This window comes from Mustelus asterias, chromosome 4 (genome assembly GCF_964213995.1).
Source record: "Mustelus asterias chromosome 4, sMusAst1.hap1.1, whole genome shotgun sequence".
Lineage (NCBI taxonomy): Eukaryota > Metazoa > Chordata > Chondrichthyes > Carcharhiniformes > Triakidae > Mustelus > Mustelus asterias.
In genome coordinates this window covers 25727025-25752463 of record NC_135804.1, presented here as the reverse complement: position 1 = coordinate 25752463, position 25439 = coordinate 25727025, and the positions used below count along the sequence as shown (strand labels likewise).

At 46.8% G+C, this 25439-nt stretch overlaps 1 protein-coding gene across 1 annotated transcript; it reads right to left on the bottom strand.

The window, feature by feature from the left end:
* Positions 1–460: 460 nt before the first annotated feature.
* dhodh (dihydroorotate dehydrogenase) lies at positions 461–18963 on the bottom strand. Its single transcript, XM_078210679.1, has 9 exons — positions 18889–18963; positions 16705–16917; positions 15385–15584; positions 10943–11025; positions 6291–6478; positions 5109–5222; positions 4210–4363; positions 2675–2834; positions 461–984 (listed from the first exon to the last, which is right to left on the bottom strand). Exons 1-9 carry the CDS (start codon positions 18892–18894, stop codon positions 930–932), a joined length of 1173 nt encoding a protein of 390 aa, XP_078066805.1. The 5' UTR covers positions 18895–18963; the 3' UTR covers positions 461–929.
* Between the last annotated feature and the right edge of the window lie 6476 nt (positions 18964–25439).

Genomic DNA, 25439 nt, shown 5'->3' with positions numbered 1-25439 from the left:
TCCCCGAGTTATGCCAAGAGTCCAGTTGAACCTCCGTAGATTTTCAAAAACACCAAAGTCCAACAGAGAGGGATAAAACTGAGAAGCATTTTCAAGTTAAAGCACAACCCCAGGAAGAAGGAACAAGCCGAGGACAGATTGGAAAGCAATTCATTCCTGGAACAGGGGTCTTGCAGGCACAGTCATGGACAAGCTCAGGATGCGGGAATGGGGGAAGTTAGATTGAAGCAGGAAATACATCGACCATCAGCTTCCCTCATCAGCACGTGGGTTGGTGATGTGACTGTTGACATGATTTGATTTATTGTCACGTGTATTGGTAGACAGTGAAAAGTATTGTTTCTTGCACGCTATACAGACAAAGCATACCGTTCAAAGAGAAGGAAAGGAGAGAGTGCAGAATGTAGTGTTACAGTCATAGCTAGGGTGTGGAGAAAGATCGACTTAGTGTGAGGTAGATCCATTCAAAAGTCTGATGACAAACTGTTATTGTAGTAACTGGAGTAAGAGACAGGCACAGATTGATTGATCCAACTGTGACACATGAACACAAGTATCTTTATCCACCCTTTAGCAGCTGAGAAGTACATTATTTATTCAGGCTATTTTTGAAAATTATTGTTCAAAGAACACTTGCGGGTACATCTTGATCATTCCTTCACTGACAGTCAAACACACCAGGCTGTAAATTGATCACACAGCATTAATTTGTACAAAACCTAGCAATCGCAGCCCTTAGCTGTGTAGCCATGAGGCCTCCTCATTCTTCTTCAGTTTGAACACCCGAAGGTGTCAGTAATCACCTGGCTTCATGTTCAAACCACCCCGTCGCTCCTCTTGTTCGCACGTGACTACACAACGCCTGCTTCGATTGGAGCAACAGGCCCAACTTAAACATTGTTCATTACGAGTGCTGCTCGTGGCATCTCTCAAGGCCTGTGATCAGCACCCACTGCTTCCACAACACTGGAAAATCCTTGTTCCCTTTAAAGAAAAAAAATATATAATTGTTGATGGACTGAGGGATTGCCTGTAGAAACACAGAAGATGTTGCCCTCATTGCCCAAGGTGACAAAATCATATCACGAGAGTTTGATACTTGAAACCAGAAGAGCTAATTGAACCCATGGATCCGTTACCATGACTTGAACAGTATGACAAAATGACAGGATCTGATTCAGGGATTGAAACAGAAAATGCTGGAAAATCTCAGCAGGTCTGACAGCCTCTGTGGAGAGAGAATAGAGCCAACATTTCCATAAGACATGGCAGCAGAATTAGGCCACTCAGCCCATCGAATCTGCTCCACCATTCAATCATGGCTGATATTTTTCTCATCCCCATTCTCCTGCTTTTTCCCCATAACCCCGATCCCCTTATCAATCAAGAATCTATCTATCTCTGCCTTAAAGACACTCAATGACCTGGCCTCCACAGCCTTCTGTGACAAATAGTGCCACAGATTCACCACTCTCTGGCTGAAGAAATTCCTCCTCATCTCTGTTTTAAAGGATCGTTCCTTTATTCTGAGGTTGTGCCCTCTGGTTCTAGTTTTTCCTACTAGTGGAAACATCCTCTCCACGTCCACTCTATCCAGGCCTTCCAGTATCCTGTAAGTTTCAATAAGATCCCCCCTCATCCTTCTAAACTCCAATGAGTACAGACCCAGAGTCCTCAGCCGTTCCTCATACGACAAACTCTTCATTCGCTTCGAGTCTGGATGACCCTTTGTCAAAGCGGAGGAGAAGGAAAATTGGACAAGATTTATACTTTGAGGCTGAGGGGGTGGGGGTAATTGATAGGACTGGCATAGACAAAAATACAAAGGGAATGTAAATGGTGATGATAAAGGCTGAGAATGGTGCTAAGAGCGTCCATTAAGAGATTGGAATGTGTAAGTGGCAGAACAAAGGTGCAGAATGTCAGAGGACAACCTGAGGAATGTGGCATTTAGCCCAAGTGGGGGGGGGGGGGGGGGGGGGGGTGTGTGTGTGTGTGTGTGTGTGTGTGTGTGTGTGTGTGTTGGGAAACAAGACGGGAAGCAAGACTTTGGAAAAATAAATGTAAGAATATAAAGTGATAAAGATGGATGAATTAGATGAAAAGAAGTAAAATAAATGGAAATGGGGTGAAGGTGGAAAGAGAGTTCATGCTCTGATGTGGTTGAACTCAATGTTGATTAAGGGGTGCCTGCTCCCTGGAATTAGTTAGAAGCCGGGAGCACAGAGGCCCGGAGGGCTGAACCCATGACTTGATGGTGTGTGGCACTGCCTGTTGCACCATCCAGCAATGATTACCCAGAGAGCACCAAAGACAATCTATATCGCACCCTCCAATGTAGTGTTCAATGTCAAGTTGCACACCTTGTGCGTCAGTATGGGATTGGTAGAATATTGATCTTACTTTCATAGCAGCTACAATGGATTGTGAATGGGACTTCAATAGGCTCGAGTACAATATCACGCTGCCAGTTTCAATGGATATTCCTCTCCAATAAGTCTACATTCTCAGGAAATTGATCTTTCACAAGCAGGAACATTTTACCTGTTCCAACAAACACATCGCCCCAAAATCAAGAGGTTATAAAATGCCCTGTAGCCGGTGCGTTGTTTTACTGGGAAAGCAACATTTTTAACAGTCTAATAATATTAACAATATTTTGGTGCAAACTTACTTTAACAGCTGCTCTAGTTCACGTTTGATTTTGTTTACCACAGGGGGTCCTTCGTATACCAAAACCGTGTACAACTGGATCAAAGTGGCTCCTGCGCGGATTTTCTCAAGGGCATCAGCTCCACTGCTGATTCCCCCCACCCCAATAATGGGAATTTTTCCTGTAGAAGGAAGCACAGCAACAATAAGATACGTTATGGATGGGGACCGCTCCCCACCCCCCAGCAGCCCCAACCCCCCTCCCCCCTCCGCAGCCCCAACCCCCCCCCCCCTCACCAAGCAGGCTGCACCCCACCACCACCACGACGGCCAGCCCTGGTCGCTGTCCTCCCTCCCTCTGCTACTGATCCCGACTACAGAGTGGCAGCGGGACCCCCCCCCCCACCCCCACCAATCTCTTCCCCCACAGGCCTCGCCCCACCAATAGGCCCCACCGCCCCTGACCTTACCCCCTGACACTACCCGATGCCCGATGGGCTGTGCCAAGGTGCCCCCTGGGCATTGCCTCTTTGCCCCTTGGGCAGTGCCAGGGGGCCAGGTTGGCACTGCTAGGCCGGCAATGCCCAGGGAGAACACCCCACCCCTTACCCCTGACCTCCCAGGGGCCTCCAGGGCCTGCCTTCACTCCAGCGGGGTCGGGCCGCCAGCTCCCCGTGAGTGGGGAGCTGTTGTAAACCCCGCTGGAGTGAAACACCGCTACTGGAAGGCAAATATACATTTAAATATTTTAATCAGCTCCAGAAAGTGGCGCGGAGCTGCTGCCGCCAGAAATCTTAGTACCAGAGCCACATGGAGACCATGGTACCCAGCCGGGAGCCCACTAAACGGCCTCTGCTTATGTCTCCTGGCCCGCTGCGCTGAGAGAGTTGGGAGAATCGCCCCCACGATCTTTGTTGTACCAGTCAGTGGCACATGAGCTCATCCTGAGACAGACACAGTCCCAGTGAGTATATCTGGGAATTTGGATCAAGAAAACTAAGAGGGTATTTGATAGAGATGTTCAAAATGACGAGTGGGGCAGGCCGAGTAGAGAGGGAGAAGTAAATAGGGGACAGAGTAGAAAGGGAGAAGTAAATAGGGGACAGATAAGGAGAAACTCTTCCCACTCGTAAAAGGATCGAGAACAAGAGACCACAGATTTAAAGTGATTTGCAAAAGCAGCAAATGTGATGCAAGGAAACGAACAGTTTGGGTCTGGAATGCACTGCCTGGAAGTGTAGCAGAGGCAGCTTCAATACAGGCGATCAAAAGATGGTTACTTGAAGAGGAACAATGCATCAGGGGACAGGGAAAATGCAAAGGAACGGCACTTAGAAATGATGCTCACTTGGAGAGCCAGTATGGCCATGATGGGCCAAATAGCCTCCTTCTGCACCGTAATATTTTTGTATGGAGTGATAAACCTGCATTTAAAGTAAGTACATTTTCTGCCTTTATGTTCATTACGGTGCCACTGGGGCCACTCGGTGACTGGCCTCCGAGCCCAATGTTGAATTTGAACTCCCAGTCACTGATGCGATTTGTGCTGAATGATACCTTTGGTTAGTAAATAGATGTCATTCACAGTCTGTGTTGACATTTCCTTCAGTGGCCTCCCACTCAAGCCCCCAGGCTGAGTCTGCAGTGGGTCTTGAAGAGACTGTGGCCTGCTGACTGTAGTGTTTGTCACGATTAGACCGTCAACTCCCAGCTGCAAGTTGGAACAGGAGGACATCAGGTGGAGGGTTGCACATAGTAGCTGGATAGTCAGAACAATGCAATGACCCAACAGGCCCAGCCCCTCCCACTGCATTACCCCATTCTACAAAGCACACAGATACAGAGAAAAGGAACAATTGCAAATCTAGCCCCGAAAGGCTGAATTCTGAAACGCAAGATCACTCTCAGATACACCCTCTCAGCTATGTTACACAGTGGAACAGTGGTTAGCACTGCTGCCTCACAACACCAGGGACCCGGGTTCGATTCCTGACTTGGGTCACTATCTGTGTGGAGTTTGCACCTTTCTCCTCGTGTCTGCGTGGGTTTCCTCCGGGTGCTCCGGTTTCCTCCCACACTCCAAAGACGTGCAGGTTAGGTTGATTGGCCATGCTGAATTTTCCCTTAGTGTTAGAGGGAACTAGCCGGGTAAATATGTGGGGTTATGGGGATAGGGCCTGGGTGGGATTGGTGTTGGAGCAGGCTCGATGGGCTGAATGGTCTCCTTCTGCACTGTCGGGATTCTATGAATAAGAACCTCCTCCTCTGTCTTTACCTAAACAATGAACCAAACGGAAAATTCTTCCTAACTTTTTTTCAAAATCACTGAAAATCCAAAATCCAAGGATTAAATCAGCACATTTTCTACAAATGCAGACCTATGATCAGGCTATAGGTGGGGAAAATGAACCTGGCCTCATTTGAGGTTTAATTGCTCTAAATTGCGCTGTCCTCACCTCCAATACAACATGAGCAATATCTTTTTTATCTTCAGCTGTCAGGTCTGGAGCAATTTTTAAAAGTATAGCCGGCTTCCGGTTGACATTCAGAGCGTCGCGTTCCTTCAATACCTGTAAAAGAACCAGAAAAAGCTGCTCGAAAATCCGTAACCAACATGATGTTAATGGAAATGATAGAGGTGACATATTCTCACAGCACAAACAGAGCAATGATCGAAATAAATTACTGTGCCCAAAATTCCTTTTAAAAATAAAACAATGCAACATTTGCTCCTGACCAGTAAATACAAACCAACACTGGGCAAGGATTAAAAATTAAATAGATTCTGATAGATATCTGCTTTCTTCATTCACAAAAGAAACAGAATTGCATTTATATAATGTCTTTTATGATTTCAGGAAGTCGCAACATGTTTTACAGTCAACATGTTGGACGTGCAGTCAGAGTCGTAATGTAATTAAATACGTTGGATGTGTAGTCAGGGTTCGCAACACAGTCAGGGTTCGCAACACAGACAGGTCAGGGTTCGCAACGCAGTCAGGGTTCGCAACACAGACAGGTCAGGGTTCGCAACGCAGTCAGGGTTCGCAACACAGACAGGTCAGGGTTCGCAACGCAGTCAGGGTTCGCAACACAGACAGGTCAGGGTTCGCAACGCAGTCAGGGTTCGCAACACAGACAGGTCAGGGTTCGCAACGCAGTCAGGGTTCGCAACACAGACAGGTCAGGGTTCGCAACTCAGTCAGGGTTCGCAACGCAGTCAGGGTCGCAATATAATTAAATATATTGGATGATCTGCAGCAGCCAATAGCTGCAGCAATGTGATAGTGACTGGATGATATGTTAAAGTGATGTTGGTTGAGGGATAAATATTGGCCAAGGCACTGGGGTGAACTCTTTTTCTCTTCTTCAAAATGATGACCTGAATCTTTTATATCCACACAAGAGAGCAGATGGGAACTCAGTCTAAGTCTGATCTGAAAGGCTGCACCTCTGGCAGTGCAGCACTCCTTCTGCATTGGAATGCCAGCCCTTGTTTATGCCCTCCAGTTTTAAGAATTGGGCTTGAATCCACAAGCTTCACTGCTATCTCCGAGTTACAGAAATGGCGGGAGACGGATGGTTAGATTTTAGCTGCTTGATCTGGCAGCACAAAAGTAAGAAAGCCACTTGCTGACCTTTTCCAGCAGGTTCCGCAGCTTCTCCTTGCTCTGAAGCGCTCTTAAACCGGGAGTGTTGGGACTGGACAGGTTCACAACCAGGTAGTCAGCTAATGGACCCAACTGCCGGACTCCTTCCTCATAATCAGCTGCAGCGTCCTCAGACAGCTTGTTCTTCCCGAGATTGATACCCAAAGGTTTCCCCGCTTCCAAAACACAAACAAAACATAAAATCACGGATGGGGAATTCTCCTGGTCCCACTCGCCATGGGAATCGTAGCCAGCAGGGGGCGGACAATGCAAAGGTCTGTTGACCTCAGGTGAGATTTTCCGGTTTTGGGACAAGCATGGCCGGAAAATCCTGCCCATAAAGTTTTACAGCATAGAAAGAGGCCATTTGGCCCACTCTGTCTGTGCTGGCCATCAAGCACCTATCTATTATAATCCCATTTGGCAGCACTTGGCCCATAGCCTTGTATGCTATGGTGTTTCATCTAATTGCTTCTCAAACATTGTGGGGATCCCTGCCTTTCAGGCAGTGAGTTCCAGATTCCCACCACTCTCTGGGTGAAAAAAACATTTCCTCAAATCTCATCTAAATCTCCTGCCCCTCACCTTAAGTCTATCCTCCCTGGTTATTGACCCCTCTACTAAGGGGAAACGTTTCTTCCTATCTATCCCAGTGGTTAGCACTGCTGCCTTACAGCGCCAGGGACCCGGGTTTAATTGTGGCTTCGGTTCACTGTCTGTGTGGAGTTTGCACGTTCTCCCCGTGTCTGCGTGGGTTTCCTCCGGGTGCTCCGGTTTCCTCCCACAGTCCAAAGATGTGCGGGTTAGGTTGATTGGCCATGCTAAATTGCCCCTTAGTGTTAGGGGAACAAGCAAGATAAATGCGTGGGGCTACAGGGATAAGGCCTGGGTGGGATTGTGGTCGGTGCAGATTCAATGGGCCGAACGGCCTCCTTCTGCACAGTAGGGATTCTATGATTCTATATCCTTAATAATTTTGTACACCTTAATCTGGTCCCCCCCCCAGCCTTCTCTGCTCCAAGGAGAACAACCCCAGCCTAACCAGCCTCTCCCCATAGCTGAAAAGCTCCAGCCCAGGCAACATCCTGGTGAAACTCCTCTGCACCCTTTTAGTGCACCTCTGGCAATGCAGCACTTCCTCAGCACTGCACTCAATGATCAGCTCAGGTAAAATGCTCAGATCCTGAAGTAGGGCTTTAACCCCGGGTAACCGTGCAAGGTATCAAATTCACAAAGATGTAACAAACTGCAAAACATTGGAATGTAGAAGATCTCAATTTGAATAAAACCATTGTTGGTATATCCAGGAAAATAAGCAAAATACTGCGGGTGCTGGAATTTGAGACAAGAACAGAGGAGGCTGGAGAAACTCAGCAGGTCTGGCAGCCTCTGCAAGGAGAGAAAGCAGAGCTAATGTTTCGAGTCCTTTGGCCTCTTCGTCAGAAGGAGTTGAAACGTTAACTCTGTTTACTCTCCTTACGGATGCTGCCAGACCTGCTGAGTTTTCCCAGCATCCTCTGTTCCTGTTGGTATATCAGGTATTGGGTGTCTACAAAACAATCAATTGACACTTAATCATCTCACTTGCTAAGGTAAAAGGCTAGGCGGCTAAAACACTAACTGGTACAACTATGAAAAATGGCAAATGGAGTTTAACCCTGATAAATGTGAGGTGATTCATTTTGGTAGGACTAATTTAAATGTGGATTACAGGGTCAAAGGTAGGGTTCTGAAGACTGTGGAGGAACAGAGAGATCTTGGGGTCCATATCCACAGATCTCTAAAGGTTGCCACTCAAGTGGATAGAGCTGTGAAGAAGGCCTATAGTGTGTTAGCTTTTATTAACAGGGGGTTGGAGTTTAAGAGCCGTGGGGTTATGCTGCAACTGTACAGGACCTTGGTGAGACCACATTTGGAATATTGTGTGCAGTTCTGGTCACCTCACTATAAGAAGGATGTGGAAGCGCTGGAAAGAGTGCAGAGGAGATTTACCAGGATGCTGCCTGGTTTGGAGGGTAGGTCTTATGAGGAAAGGTTGAGGGAGCTAGGGCTGTTCTCTCTGGAGCGGAGGAAGCTGAGGGGAGACTTAATAGAGGTTTATAAAATGATGAAGGGGATAGATAGAGTGAACGTTCAAAGACTATTTCCTCGGGTGGATGGAGCTATTACAAGGAGTCATAACTATAGGGTTCGTGGTGGGAGATATAGGAAGGATATCAGAGGTAGGTTCTTTACGCAGTGAGTGGTTGGGGTGTGGAATGGACTGCCTGCAGTGATAGTGGAGTCAGACACTTTAGGAACATTTAAGCGGTTATTGGATAGGCACATGGAGCACACCAGGATGATAGGGAGTGGGATAGCTTGATCTTGGTTTCAGATGAAGGTCGGCACAACATCGTGGGCCGAAGGGCCTGTTCTGTGCTGTACTGTTCTATGTAAGTCTATGTAACTAGGTGCTAAATAGCAGCAGAAAATGCTGGAAACACTCGGAAGATTAGGTTGAGGAAGAATCAAGAATGAATGGGTTGTAACTCCCTTGGCGTGGCAGTCAGCATCAGACTGTCACTCCATACCCGATCATTTGTGTGAAATTTCTCCTGCACCAGTCTCGCCCCACTTTGCAACTCAGCTGAGTGAGACCCAGGCAGCGCAGCGTGCCCTCAAGGCCAAGTGTTGTAGTCCAGCAGAGTCGGATTGAAGGAGGACACCCCCCTTTTTTTAAACAACCCTCGCTGCTGTAAGTTTAAAATTTCCATCAAAGCTTACAGATCAGGGAGCAGATAAGAACATAAGGTATAGGAGCAGAATTAGGCCATTCGGCCCATCAAATCTGCTCCGCCATTCGATTATGGCTGATATGATTCTCATCCTCATTCTCCTGCCTTCTCCCCATCACCCTTGATCCCCTTATTGATCAAGAACCTATCTATCTCTGCCTTAAAGACACTCAAAGACCTGGGCTCCACAGCCCTCTGTGGCAATGAGTTCCTCAGATTCACCACCCTCTGGCTGAAGAAATTCCTCCTCATCTCAGTTTTAAAGGAGCGTCCCTTCATCCTGAGGTTGTTCCCTTGAATTCCAGTCTCTCCCACGAGTGGAAACATCCTCTCCGTGTCCACTCTATCTGGGCCTCTCAGTATTCTGTAAGGTGGATAGGTATCTCAGGGGAGTGAATGGGACTTGGGGATGGGATAAGGACTGCAGGGTGTGGGGTGTGGCGGGGGGGGGGGGGGGGGAGTCGGGTTGGGGGTGGGGGGACATGGGGTAGTCCTGTGGGGGAGCTGGACAGTGTCTTTACGATAGTTACCAGACGTTAGAAGAGTTTGCGTGTAATTATTTGTATAACACAGTAGGAACCATCCCATGTTTGCGATTTAAATCACACTTTCAGATGGTTCCCAGTGCAGGACAGCTGCCCAGACGAAGTTAGCACTTTTGGGCAATTGTCCTCCAAATTTTGAACTTTGAACAGCCGAGAGGGATTCCCCTCCCCATCTTTGGACTTCCAAATCTGAAACTGGGAAGTAACGATTTCAGATCTTCCAATTCTGATAAGTATCCAGACTTGAAACATTGATTTATTTGTTGCCCTGCACAGGATGGGGACTGACCTGCAGAGTATTTAAAGTATTTTTAGTTTGTTGCATCAGATCATCAGTAGTTGCAGTCAAAGCTTCTTTCAGGTATTGTGTGACATGAATGAACCCTGCTGCCACCATGTGACTGGAAACGGTATTACACTCAAGGCTGCCTCTTCCACTCCCCCCTCCCCGCTGAATTGTTCGAATTTCAATATCTGCACCTCGAGGTACATTTTGCAAACTGCGCACAAACTAGACAGAAAAACAAAGCTGGACAAGGGTTTGTGTCTAAACAAAACAGAATAAACTGAAGGAATACAGAGTGAGACAGGTCTGAGAAACAAAAGCAGTGCAGTACAAGTCAGTCACCATAATCAAACGCAAAATACCGCGGAGGCTGGAAATCTGAAATAGAAACACAAAGTGCTGGAAAAACTCAACCAGTCTGGCGGCGCCTGTGGAGAGAGAAACAGAGTTAATGTTTCAAACCCAAATGACTCTGCACCAGAAATTCTCAGGAGACTATGCAAATTTGGCATGTCAGCTACGACTCTCACTTTACAGATGCACCATAGAAAGCATTCTTTCTGGTTGTATCACAGCTTGGTATGGCTCCTGCTCTGCCCAAGACCGCAAGGAACTACAAAGGGTAGCGAATGTAGCCCAATCCATCACGCAAACCCGGCCTCCCATCCACTGACTCTGTCTACACTTCCCGCTGCCTCAGCAAAACAGCCAGTATAATTAAGGACCCCACGCACCCCGGACATTCTCCCTTCCACCTTCTTCTGTCAGGAAAAAGATACAAAAGTCTGAGGACACGTTCCAACCGACTCAAGAACAGCTTCTTCCCTGGTGCATTTGAATGGACCTACCTTGCATTAAGTTGATCTTTCTCTACACCCTAGCTATGACTGTAACTCTACATTCTGAACCCTCTCCTTTCCTTCTCTATGAACGGTATGCTTTGTCTGTATAGCGCGCAAGAAACAATACTTTTCACTGTATGTTAATACATGTGACAATAATAAACTAAATCAAATCAAATCCAACTCTTACCTTTGGTAAACTGTTCCTGGATCTCTGACCGTGCTTTAAGCCTCTGTTGAACAGCAGCATAACCGTGACTATTAAAACCATACCTGGATTAAAAAGAAACACATTTAAAAAGGCATTTTCTAAAAGAACGATAAAAAGACAAAAGAAAAACACTAAAATCTTGGTATTGCTACTCTCCAAAGGAGTGCTTTGCACTGCTGCCTCACAGTGCCAGGGATCTGGGTTCGATTCCCGGTTTGGGTCACTGTGTGGAGTTTGTACATTCTCCCCATGTCTGTGTGGGTTTCCTCCGGGTGCTCCGGATTCCTCCCACAGTCCGAAAAATGTGCTGATTAGGTGCATTGGCCATGCTAAATTCTCCCTCAGTGTACCTGAACAGGCGCCAGAGTGTGGCGACTAGGGGATTTTCACAGTAACTTCATTGCAGTGTTAATGTAAGCCTACCTGCAACACTAATCAATAAACTTTTTTAAACTTTTGCTTGTTCATACACCGTCCCGGGAGGTACACAGCACCTGACCTGAACCCAGGAATACAGCTCAGGACTGTCTAATAAGGGAGATTTCCTGTCCCATTTAATGAGAGAATCTTCTCACTCCAATTCAGTCGTTGCAGGAATACACCCCAGGATCAGATATTGGAAGAGATTCCCAGTATTTTGTGTGACACAATCTCCACATCTCATCACCGGGGGCATCAGGACTGAACATTGGGAGAGATCCCAGATGTGGGGGAGTAACTCCCCACTCCCAATAACGTAAATGGGGATCATTTTCAATAAGACATACTGTGGTATAAATTGTTTGTGGGTTCCAATCACTCCTATGGCCCTGATCTGCCACCATTAGCTCCAAGGATCAGGAATGGGATTCTGGTTGAGCATGGCTACATCTTGCTCCCTTCTGCTTGTAGACTGAGGCTTTGGAGTTTAAACACCAGCATAGATCAATTCCTTCAAAATTAAACCCTAACTGAGAAAGTCCTTAATGCACACACTCGGTTTTCACATTAACCCTGATCTAACTCTCACCGCCACCCCTTCCCTCCCCTCCTGCACTGTCACTGAACTCTTGGACAGCCTAGCCGAGATCTTGTACTAGATGAGCAGAAATTTCCTCCAACTAAATACGAGGAGGATTGAAGCTGTTGGTCTTCAGTTCCCGCTACAAACTCTGTTCTTTAGCTACCGACTCCAGCCCACTTGCTGCCAACTTTCAGAGGCTGAATCAGATTCTTTACAAACTTATCTGACGCCTAGATCTATGCTGGTGTTTAAACTCCAAAGCCTAGATGAACCGTCGACCACCTACCTACGCCATCACCAAGACCATCTATTTCATCAGCTTGGTCCGTGTCTCAGTTCATCGGACGCTGAAAGGCCTCTTTCGTGCTTTTATTACTTTAGACTTGACAGTTCCAATGCATCCCTGGCCAGCTTCCCACATTCTCCCGCTGTAAACTTGTGATCATCCGAATCCTCGCTGCTTGTTCCTTCATTCACACCAGGTTCTGCTCACGCTTGCGGCACGGTGGCACAGTGGTTAGCACTGCTGCCTCACAGCGCCAGGGACCCAGGTTCCATTCCCGGCTTGGGGTCACTGTCTGTGCGGAGTTTGCACGTTCTCCCCGTGTCTGTGTGGATTTCCTCCGGGTGCTCCGGTTTCCTCCCACAGTCCAAAGATGTGCGGGTTAGGTGGATTGGCCATGCTAAATTGCCCCTTAGTGTCAGGGGGACTAGCTAGGGTAAATGCATGAGGTTATGGGGATAGGGCCTGGGTGGGATTGAGTTTGGTGCAGACTCGATGGGCTGAATGGCCTCCTTCTGCACTGTAGGATTCTACGATTCTTACACTGACTCCATGTCAAGCAACAACTTAACTTTAGAATTCTCATCCACTGCATTCCCCTCCCTGTCTGTAATCTCCTCCAGCCCTACAACCCTCCAAGATATCTCCCCTCATCTAACTCGGCCTCTTGAGCTTCCTCAGTTATTGGTGGCCACACCTTTAGCTGCCCGTGCCCCAAGCTCTGAAATTCTCTCCTCAGGCTTCTCTGCCTCCCTTTAGAGAGGTGGTGATTGTTCCTTTAAGAGCAACACAGCAGAGTAAGGCATAGAATCCCTACAGTGCAGAAGGAGGCCATTCAGTCCATCAAGTCTACACCAACAGCAATCCCACCTAGGTCATATGCCTGTAATCCCAAACATTTACCCGGTAATCCCTCCAATCTACGCGTCCCGGGACAATAAGGGGCAATTTAGCATGGCCAATGCACCTAACCCGCACATCTTTGGACTGTGGGAAGGAACCGGAGCACCCAGAGGAAACCCACGCAGACACAGGGACAACGTGCAAACTCCACACAGACAGTGACCCAAGCCGGCAATCGAACCCAGGTCCCTGGAGCTGTGCCACACTTCCCTGCTGCCATCAGACTTTTGAATGGGCCTACCTTATATTAAGATGATCATGTCTATAACACTATATTCTGCAGCCTCACCTTTCCTTCTCTATGAATGGTATGCTTTGTCTGTATAGCGCGCAAAAACAATACTTTTCACTGTATACAAATACATGTGGCAATAATAAATCAAATCAAAAAATGAAGTCTACTTGTTTGACCAAGCTTTTGGCCATGTGACTTAGCATCAAAGTCTGTTTTATAACGCTCTGTGGGAAGTTTTATTATGTTCAGATGTTGAGTAATTCTGTGTAATAGGTGCATTGATCATTTTGTTCAAAATTTATTCTTTCACATAAAGTGGGCATTGGTGGAAAGGCCAATATTTGCTGCTTTTGAATCGAGAGGCTAGTTAGGCAGCTTTCCTTCCATAAAGGACAATATTGAACCACACGAGCTTCTACAACAATCAACGGCAGTTTTGTGATCACCATTACTGAGGCTAGCTTTCAATTCCAGAATTTATTCATGGCATTTAAATTCCACCAGCTGCTACGGTGAGATCTGAGCCTGTGTCTCAAGAGCATTTTCCTCGGCCTCTGGGCTCTAGTCCAGTTGTGTAGATGCCGGCGTTGGACTGGGGTGAACACAGTAAGAAGTCTCACAACACCAGGTTAAAGTCCAACAGGGTTATTTGGTAGCAAATACCATAATCTTTCAGAGCACTGCTCCTTCGTCAGATGGAGTGGAAATGTGCTCTCAAACAGTGCACAGACACAGAAATCAAGTTACAGAATACTAATTAGAATGCAAATCTCTACAGCCAGCCAGGTCTTAAAGGTACAGACAATGTGGGTGGAGGGAGCATTCAACACAGGTTAAAGAGATGTGTATTGTCTCCAGACAGAACAGCTAGTGAGATTCTGCAAGACCAGGGGCAAGCTGTGGGGGTTACTGATAATGTGACATAAATCCAACATCCCGGTTTAGGCCGTCTTCATGTGTGCGGAACTTGGCTATCAGTTTCTGCTCAGCGACTCTGCACTGTCATGTGTCGTGAAGGCCGCCTTGGAGAAAGTACCACTGCTCCACTGTCTTCTCCAATGATGAGGAAACAGTTTTTCTCTCAGAGTAGAAGCTTTGAAATTCTCTTCCTCAATACCTTTTAAGACAGAAGTAGAAGGATTCTTGATAAGCCGTGGGGGGTGGAGGAGGCTATCAGGTGTAGGCAGGAATGTGAATCTGAGGTTAAAATTAGATCAGCCATGATTTTACTGATTTGATTCATTATTGTCACATGTATTGGTATACAGTGAAAAGTATTGTTTCTTGCGCACTATACAGACAAGGCATACCATTCATAGAGAAGGAAAGGAGAGGGTGCAGAATGCAGTGTTACAGTCAAAGCTAAGGTGTAGAGAAAGATCAACTTAGTGCGAGGTAAGTCCATTCAAAAGTCTGAGCAGCAGCAGGGAAGAAGCTGTTCTTGAGTCGGTTGGAACATGACCTCAGACTTTTGTATCTTTTTCCCGATGGAAGAAGGTGGAAGAGAGAATGTCCGGGGTGCATGGGGTCCTTAATTATGCTGGCTGCTTTTCCAAGGCAGTGGGAAGACAGAGTCAATGGATGGGAGGCTGGTTTGCGTGATGGACTGGGCTTTATTCACAATCCTTTGTAATTTCTTGCGGTCTTGGGCAGAGCAGGAGCCATACCAAGCTGTGATACAACCAGAAAGAATGCTTTCTATGGTGCATCTGTAAAAGTTGGAGAGAGTCGTAGCTGACATGCCAATGGCAGAGCAGGTTTGAGGGGCCAAGTGGCCTACTCCTGCTCTTAATTTGTATGTTTGTGTGTATATATCCATGTATTCCTGTGACGTATAACCCAGGGATGTGACCTGCAGCAATAATTTCTGGAAATTCCTTCACTTTGTGGTGAAACCGAATCACTGGTTTCACTCGCACCCAGCCCCCACCCCCCCACAAAATATTTCCCACAAACTATAACACAGGAAGTTATATTCACAGCACCTTGGGGCGTACCTATTGATGACGGCCTGATCAGGCTCCAGTCTGAAAAGCCTGGGCCTGGAGTTTCCTTCCTGGGGTTTTGGTGTGACGCTTCCGACCTCCACAAATCCGAACCCCATCTTGTAAAGGCCATCCACTGCTTCGCCGTGTTTGTCGAACCCGGCCGCAACTCCCACCGGGTTCTTGAACTTTTGGCCAAACACATTCACCTCCTGAAACAGGTCAGTGATCGCTGGTGAATGAGGCAAAAACTCAAATATTCAGCAGCCAGTTATTCCACACACACACACACACACACAGGACTGTCTACCTTCCCAGATCGTCCTGGGCTCTCCAGAATACATCTCCCGAACCTTGTTGCAAGTTAGCCAGGAGGGCACTTAAAAAAGAATGTTTTTTTCTCCCGTTTTCTTTGAACACTTCACTTTATTAATTATAAAAACTATTGCAGATAGGAGGAAAGTTGAGATCTTACTGGCCATTCACGCCACGTTCCCGCTGTAGCGAGATCGGAGAATTTGGTACTCAGCCAAATCCCCGTTCACTGCAACTGGATGGCACGTCGAGACCTGTGCGGAGTCCTGCTGTGCATTATGGGTCACTGGTCCAGTCTCCAGTGATTTGGAGAGGGGAGTATTGGGCAATCGTTGTGGATGGCCAGTAAGGGCGGCACGGTAGCACAGTGGTTAGCACTGCTGCTTCACAGCTCCAGGGTCCCGGGTTCGATTCCCGGCTCAGGTCACTGTCTGTGTGGAGTTTGCACATTCTCCTCGTGTCTGCGTGGGTTTCCTCCGGGTGCTCCGGTTTCCTCCCACAGTCCAAAGATGTGCGGGTTAGGTTGATTGGCCAGGTTAAAAATTGCCCCTTAGAGTCCTGAGGTGCGTAGGTTAGAGGGATTAGTGGGTAAATATGTGGGGGTAGGGCCTGGGTGGGATTGTGGTCGGTGCAGACTCGATGGGCCGAATGGCCTCCTTCTGTACTGTAGGGTTTCTATGATTTCTATGATTCACGGGACAGTTGTGCTCACTATAACAAACTGTCCTGAGATTATTCCAGATTCCCCAGTCCGACAACAGCAGGAACGGGATCAATGGAGGATTGCATAGCGAGCAGAGCAATAATTTCAAATACTTGAACGATGGAAGTGGATGATCAGAAGTCCTAAGATTAGTGAGAACACGATCCACAGCAAAATCAAAATGCGGTTAATAAAGCCAATAAAAGGTGTGCATTCACTTCACGAATTGCTAAAATTCAACAGCCCACGGGAGTGTTCAGGATACTTTTGGTGGCGACAGGGGGGTTGTGTATTGTACCTCATGGAGTACTTACCAGAGCAGAGGAATCCGCGCGTCTTGCCCACGGGAATAATCCCCACGAAATAAACCGGATAGCGAGAATATGCGCCATTTCTGGATCCACGATCTTCCGCATAGTAGGCATCAGGTGCTTGGCATAAAACTTCTCATCCCCAATAGCAGTGCAATAGGTGAAAAACAGGCAAGTGCCACCACCCAGCACTTGGACTGCCTCCCGCAAGCGTCTCTGTGGTGAGGAGAATCAAAATACTGAAATTCAATCCAAAAAACTAGAGAGGATATCTTTCCCACTGTTACCCAATGTGAATATTTGCAGGAGGGTTTCAATCAGGAGGTAATGGCCTAGTGGTATTATCGCTACACTAAATATCCAGAAACTCAGCTAATGTTCTGGGGACCCGAGTTTGAATCCCGCCGCGACAGATGGTGAAATTTGAATTCAACAAAAATATCTGGAATTAAAAGTCTTACGATGACCATGAAACCACTGTCGATTGTCGGAAAAACCCATCTGGTTATGGTGGCATAGTGGCACAGCGGTTAGCACTGCTGTCTCACAGCGCCAGAGACCCGGGTTCGATTCCTGGCTTGGGTCACTGTCTGTGTGGGGTCTGCACATTCTCCCCGTGTCTGCGTGGGTTTCCTCCGGGTGCTCCAGTTTCCTCCCATAGTCCAAAAGACGTGCTGGTTAGGTGCATTGGCCATGCTGAATTCTCCCTCAGTATACCCGAACAGGCGCCGGAGTGTGGTGACTAGGGGATTTTCACAGCAAATTCAGTGCAGTGTTAACATAAGCCTACCTGTGACACTAAATAAACTTAAACTTAATGTCCTTTAAGGAAAGAAATCCTTACCAGATCTGGCCTTCATCTGACTCGAGAGCCACAACAATGTGGTTGACTCACAGCTGCCCTTAGGGCAACTAGGGATGGGCAATAAATGCTGGCCCATGTCCCACAAATGAATAAAAAATAATATGGCTCCTGGTGGTCTCTTTTTATTTTTGTGGACCACTGGCGTTTATGGAGAAGGGTAGCAGAATATTGCAGAGGGCTTTACGAGGCGGAGAGATATTGCACAGAAAAAGGAGGAATCTTACAACAGTCAAAGGAAGAACGTGAGAAAGAAGACAGCAAAGTGAAGTATTTTTTGAACTGGGGTGGGGAGAGGAGGGGGAAGGTGGAAAATTGAGGCAGCATGACTGAACGGTCATCCTCAGATGGTGCAGAGGAGACAACGATGAGTTAGGGTGAGGGTTGGTAAACCAGAGGCAGAGTATTGGGATGTACAATTGAAGACGAAGATGCCTCTATTCAGCAGGCTGAAGAAGGATTTGAAGATGGGGAGCTGAGGAATTCTGAAGATTAGTCATTAGTATACAGGGAAGCTGGGAAGAACGACACTTTCAGGGAATTTCAAGGAATTCCAGTGTTTGGGACTTTGATTGGTTTGAGAAGGGACAACGTAGCCTTAGAAAATGAACATTTCACAGCCACTGAGGAATTGTGAGTGAAGAGAGACAGAAGAATGAAACAAGATCCAGGCCCATCAGACACTTGGCACAACAATTTTAACCCATTCAAAACCGGTCAGCTCCCCGGGGAAACCAAGATTTTTAATCACATTCATAGAACAATGTTTTGAACTTTTGCAAAATGTACATAACTGCAAATGTCCAAGAAGAATTACAAATTCAATGAAAATTTTAAAGCCATTCACATGCATACCTGTATTAATTCATGCAATAACATTTAACTTCATGTGGTTTCACGAAAGCATGTGGAGATTTTTATCCATGATATTGCAAGTGGGCTCATGCAAAAATAAAAGATACATTTGGTAATGTTCACAGTGCATTCATTGCTTCCTTTAGTTCTGAACCCTCTTACTACCACTGGGAGTATGTAAGCACACTATAAGTAACGTGCTGAAAGTGTGTTCACTAATATCAGTAACGTGCTGAAAGTGTGTTCACTAATATCAGTAACGTGCTGAAAGTGTGTTCACTAATATCAGTAACGTGCGGGAAGTGTGTTCATTAATGACAGTAAAGTACAGAATGTATGATTTCACTAACATCAGGGAAATACAGCAAAGTTCGAACAGGAAGGTGAGCCCAGACTGCACCGCCCGGAAGACCAGGCGCTGACCGGACCGCGCTACTTTGTTGCAATGTGCTCTCGCATTCTACTTTTACCTTCATTGTGTTGCCGGCCTACCGTCTTCCCCGACAGCGTCTTGCCTTTCTGTGGATCCGGAACAGGCAAGACCAAACAGGAAGTGTAGCAACGAGGGTGACCGCCCCTTGGCAGCAGCCGCCGGGCTTGTAGACAGCGCATTGCCAAACTACGAGTTTACTGTGTGCGGACCCGGCTGCCGAACTATTCTGTGCGCTCATGTCTCTGAATTAAAAGTTGAAGCTAAAGGAAGAATCATTTGTACCTTGCTGCCTGTGCCCTCAATTTTGTGCCTTTCAGACAAAAATGTTGAATTTCAAATTACAATCCCTAAACCCATCTGACAATCTTTAACACAGTAAGAAGCCTCACAACACCAGGTTAAAGTCCAATAGGTTTAATTGGTAGCAAAAGCCACAAGCTTTCGGAGCGCTGCTCCTTCGTCAGGTGAGTGGGAGTTCTGTTCACAAACAGGACATAGAAAGACACAAACTCAATTTACAAAATAATGGTTGGAATGCGAGTCTTTACAGGTAATCAAGTCTTAAAGGTACAGACAATGTGAGTGGAGAGAGCGTTAAGCACAGGTTAAAGAGATGTGTATTGTCTCCAGACAGAACAGTTAGTGAGATTTTGCAAGCCCAGGCAAGTCGTGGGCCACCACTAGCAGCAACCAAGCCTCCCCCGGTACCACAGTAGAAAACAGTACCACTGCAGGGAAGTCCATTGTCAACTTGTCGGACTACACACTTCAACCAGATGAAATCGAAGTTCTCAGCCGAGGGCTCAATTTCTGCCCCACCACCAAAATCGACCCCATCAGTCTCGCAGCAGACACACAGGAATTCATCAGGCGAATGAGGCTGCGGGTGTTCTTCCACAAACCCCAAGAGGCCAACAGCGAACACAATGAGACAGCCAATGAACCGGAACAGCCGACAGAGAGATCCGTAGTGCAGCAACCGAAGAGGAAAGAGTCAAATTGGACTCCTCCGGAAGGCCGCTGCCCTCGACTTGACATGTATGCCCAAGCCGTCAGGAGGTGCGTCAACACCAGATTCATCAGCCGCACTCACAAGACAGCCCCGAACATCACCCTAGGCACAACGCAACGCCATCCGCACTCTCAAGACCAACCGCAACATTGTCATCAAATCAGCAGACAAAGGAGGGGCCATCGTCATACTGAACAGAACGGATTACTGTCAAGATTACTAAACAACGAGGAACACTACAGACAGTTACCCGCAGATCCAACCAAAGAACACACCCGTCAACTCAACAGACTGATCAAGACCTTTGATCCGGACCTTCAGAACACCCTCCGTGCTCTCATCCCACGTACTCCCCGCGTTGGAGATCTCTACTGCCTCACGAAGATACACAAGGCAAACACACCCGGCCGTCCCATCGTATCGGGCAATGGGACCCTGTGCGAGAACCTCTCCAGCTACGTCGAGGGCATCCTGAAACCCATTGTACAAAGAACCCCCAGCTTTTGTCGCGACACTACGGACTTCCTACAGAAACTCAGCACACATGGAGCAGTTGAACCAGGAGCACTCCTCGTCACAATGGATGTCTTGGCACTCTATACCAGCATCCGCCACGACTATGGCATTACTGCAACGGCCTCAGTACTCAACGCCGACAACTGCCAGTTTCCAGATGCAATTTTACAACTCATCCGCTTCATCCTGGACCACAATGTCTTCACCTTCAACAACCAGTTCTTCATCTAGACACACGGAACAGCCATGGGGACCAAATTCGCACCTCAATATGCCAACATCTTCATGCACAGGACCTTCAACCGATGCTATACACTCGATACATCAATGACATTTTCTTCCTTTGGACTCATGGTGAACAATCACTGAAACAACTATATGATGACATCAACAAGTTCCATCCCACCATCAGACTCACCATGGACTACTCTCCGGAATCGGTTGCATTCTTGGACACATGCATCTCCATCAAGGACGGTCACCTCAGCACCTCACTGTACCACATGCCCACAGATAACCTCACGATGCTCCACTTCTCCAGCTTCCACCCTAAACACGTTAAAGAAGCCATCCCCTACGGACAAGCCCTCCGTATACACAGGATCTGCTCAGATGAGGAGGATCGCAACAGACACCTCCAGACACTGAAAGATGCCCTCATAAGAACAGGATAAGGCGCTTGACTCATCGATCGACAGTTCCGACGCACCACAGCGAATAACCGCACTGACCTCCTCAGAAGACAAAGACGGGACACGGCAGACAGAGTACCCTTCGTCGTCCAGTACTTCCCCGGAGCGGAGAAGCTACGACATCTTCTCCGGAGCCTTCAACATGTCATTGATGAAGATGAACATCTCGCCAAGGCCATCCCCACACCCCCATTTCTTGCCTTCAAACAACCGCACAACCTCGAACAGACCATTGTCCGCAGCAAACTACCCAGCCTTCAGGAGAACAGTGACCACGACACCACACAACCCTGCCACAGCAACCTCTGCAAGACGTGCTGGATCATCGACATGGATGCCATCATCTCACGTGAGAACACCATCCACCAGGTACACGGTACATACTCTTGCAACTCAGCCAACGTTGTCTACCTGATACGCTGCAGGAAAGGATGTCCCAAGGCATGGTACATTGGGGAGACCATGCAGACGCTACGACAATGGATGAATGAACACCGCTCGACAATCACCAGGCAAGAGTGTTCTCTTCCTGTTGGGGAACACTTCAGCGGTCACTGGCATTCGGCCTCTGATCTTTGGGTAAGCGTTCTCCAAGGCGGCCTTCATGACACACGACAACGCAGAGTCACTGAGCAGAGACTGATAGCCAAGTTCTGCACACATGTTTCTGTTTGGTGGAAAGGGACAGAGAAAGGCTTCTAGTTAATGACAGGGCTGCAAGGTAGAGAGCTGGAGAAGTCGGCCAGGGAGAAACAAGATATCCGAGGTGGTCCTAAGTCTGATGACAACTTTCTGGTTGGCAGATGGTAACTAGTGGCGTGCCGCAGGGATCGGTACTGGGGCCTCAACTATTTACCATTTATTTAGACGATCTGGAGGAGGGGACTGAGTGTAGGGTAACAAAGTTTGCAGACGACACAAAGATAAGTGGAAAAGTGAATCGTGTGGAGAGCATAGAAGGTCTGCAGAGAGATTTGGACAGGCTGAGTGAGTGGGCGAGGATCTGGCAAATGGAGTATAACGTTGACAAATGCGAGGTTATTCACTTTGGAGGAAATAATAGCAAATTGGATTATTATCTAAATGGAAAAAAATTACAACATGCTACTGTGCAAAGGGACCTGGGGGTCCTTGTGCATGAGACGCAAAAACCCAGTCTGCAGGTGCAACAGGTGATCAAGAAGGCAAATGGGATGTTGGCCTATATCGCAAGGGGGATAGAATATAAAAGCAGAGATGTCTTGCTGCATCTGTACAGGGCATTGGAGAAGCCGCAGCTGGAATACTGTGTGCAGTATTGGTCCCCTTATTTGCAGAAGGATATATTGGCCTTGGAGGGAGTGCTGAGAAGGTTCACCAGGTTGATACCAGAGATGAGGGGTGTTGATTATGAGGAGAGACTGAGCAGGTTGGGTTTGTACTCGTTGGAATTTAGAAGGCTGAGGGGGGATCTTATAGAGACCTATAAGATAATGAAGGGGCTGGATAGGGTAGAGGTGAAGAGATTCTTTCCACTTAGAAAGGAAGCTAGAACTAGAGGGCACAGCCTCAAAATAATGGGGGGTCAGTTTAGGACAGAGTTGAGGAGGAACTTCTTCTCTTAGAGGGTAGTGAATCTCTGGAATTCTCTGCCCACTGAAGTGGTGGAGGCTACCTCGTTGAATATGTTTAAATCACGGATGGATGGATTCCTGATCAGTAAGGGAATTAGGGGTTATAGGGATCAGGCGGGTAAGTGGAACTGATCCACTTCAGATCAGCCATGATCTTATTGAATGACGGGGCAGGCTCGAGGGGCTAGATGGCCTACTCCTGCTCCTATTTCTTATGTTCTTATGTTAATGGAGCTTTTGAAGCAGTGGTGTTCTGTTGGCGTGGCTGTGTATCTGAGATTATGTGGAAGCTTGAATGCACATGGCGATCCAGGGCAGAGGAATACTGAGAGGAGAGGTTGAAATCCTGGAGGTCGATTCTTGGTGAAGGCATCTGAAAGAAGACAATGACTGGGAGAAGATTCCCAAAGTGTGTTCTTCAAGAATGGAGCTTAGAAATCTTTGTGTGGAAAGGTAAAAGGAAAGGTAAAACCTTGGTGAGGAACCAGTCCAGTCATCATATAAACAATTACAATAATATTTATTAACTTAAACAAAAAGAAAAATACAAAATGAAAAGGACTACAATACTCTAAGACACTTAAGTATATGAATAACTAAACACACACACGGTTTATATATATGTTCCAAAATATATCTGCAATCCCTGAACTCACTAAAACTTTCCTTTCCCAAACAACATCCACATTAAATAATTCTATAAGTTAAACCCAGCTTATAGTTACCACACAATACAGGGCTGATGATCAAGCCTGGGAAACATCTTTTCCTGATCCAGTGAAGATATTAAACAGTCTTTATGAAGGTTTCCTGCAATTCCTTGGCTCTAAATCTTAGATGCAACATGATAATATCTCACGGGATCCCTTGGCTGTGAGATGGGTCCTAGCCTCCTGGCTGTGGGATATGGATTGGCCTCTGGCTGTGAGAGGTGTGGACTGGCCTATCTGCTTCTGAGGGGATGGGGTGGGGGGCATGCGCAACAGTTATACTGTTTCCCCCTTTGTTATTTTAACCTCGCGATTTGGCTATCTACGTATCTCAAATTCTTTCCTTTTGTGGAGATTAGCATTTGAATAGCCTTGAATCACCCAGTCACTTAGGTAAACTGTTTCTGCTTGGATAACAACATTTCTATAGCAGTCATCTAAGTATTCTGTTTCTACTCCTAGTGCAACTCACACCTGATCATCTTTAAATGCTCTCATGCCTTTGGAATGTCCTGATCACTTTATGAGGCTTACCTACCCTTGGAAATGCTGACCGTTACTGTTGCTGGGCAGATTTCTATCTTTCAGGCCATTTAAAAGTTTTCTTACTGTTGCCGGGAGGTAAATCCTTGGCAGGTCTCCTCTTTTTGAAAATGAAATGTTTTAATTTAAAAGATGTTTCATTTCTTACCCCTTTTCTTACTTGTTCTATCTTATTAAATGTTACAAAAATTCAAGAAGGTGCCCCAGAAAGTTTGCACCCATTGTTCCCAAAAATCTACTTTTATACTCAGGATAATGCATCCACAGTGATGTTTACTCTCCTGGCTACATGAATGATTTTTAGGCTAAATGATTGCAATAGCAAACTCCATTGGGATAACCAGGTGTTCTGATCTCAAAATTTCTCCAGAAGTTTCAAGGGGTGTGTATATCATAGAAAGCCTACAGTACAGAAAGAGGCCATTCAGCCCATCGAGTCTGCACCGACCACAATCCCACCCAGGCCCTACCCCCATATCCCTACATATTTTACCCACTAATCTACGCATCCCAGGACACTAAGGGGCAATTTATAGCATGGTCAATCAACCTAACCCGCACATCTTTGGACTGTGGGAGGAAACCGGAGCACCTGGAGGAAACCCACGCAGACACGAGGAGAATGTGCAAACTCCACACAGACAGTGACCCAAGCCGGGAATCGAACCCAGGTCCCTGGAGCTGTGAAGCAGCAGTGCTAACCACTGTGCTACCGTGCCGCCCCTTATATGCTTGCCTCTGCTGGGTTGCTTACAACATAAATCTTGAAATGATGTGACACCAGTACCAGGCTTGAAGTCCTTTTCTCAATGGTCGAACACTTCTGTTGGTAACAATTTAATTTCCTTGAGAAGTATTCCACCAGCTTCTCGATGCCAAGTCCATCTTCTTGGCAACAACATAGCTCCAACACCAATGTCGCTATCCTTCACCGCTCGTTCAAACTATTTGTCGTAATTTGGCGCTGCCAACACTGGCTTTGTCATCAGCACGGTTTTTAACTGGTTGAATGTCATTTGGCTGTCCTCCGTCTAGTTAAAGAGCTTGTTCTCTTTTAGGAGCCCTGTGAGCAGTGCTATCACACTACTAAAGTTTGGCACAAACTTACAATAGAAAACACTCATGCTTAGCAATCTTTAAATCTCTTTTCTGGTTCGGGGAAGTCCCAAATGGCCTGTATTTTTGCATCTCATTGTGCCATTTTGATAAATACGTTTCCTCCTGTGAATGCATTATTTGGCTTTTATTCCTGTCACCACATCTGTGAAACTGCCAGGATCTGGAAATAAAGTAAGAAGTGGAGTTGGTGTAATGATAAATTTTATTTAATTATCCCTCTCTTTACTTCCCTCCCGATCCCTTCCCCCACCCCCTTTGGCCCAACTATCCCACCACGCTCAACCTAGCTTGATCTGAATACAGTAACTGGTCTTAACCTCCTGAGTGCAATGTGACAGAAAATGTACCAGTAGCAAAAATAATGGTTATGTGGCAGTGATTAT

What these genes read in the sequence shown, in the direction of transcription:
- dhodh (XM_078210679.1), bottom strand. An exon ending in TGCGGAACCTGCTGGAAAAG is followed by an intron (nt 5,223 to 6,290) that starts GTCAGCAAGTGG and finishes GTTCTTTTACAG; the next exon opens with GTATTGAAGGAACGCGACGC. An exon ending in GAACTAGAGCAGCTGTTAAA is followed by an intron (nt 985 to 2,674) that starts GTAAGTTTGCAC and finishes TTTTCTTTAAAG; the next exon opens with GGAACAAGGATTTTCCAGTG.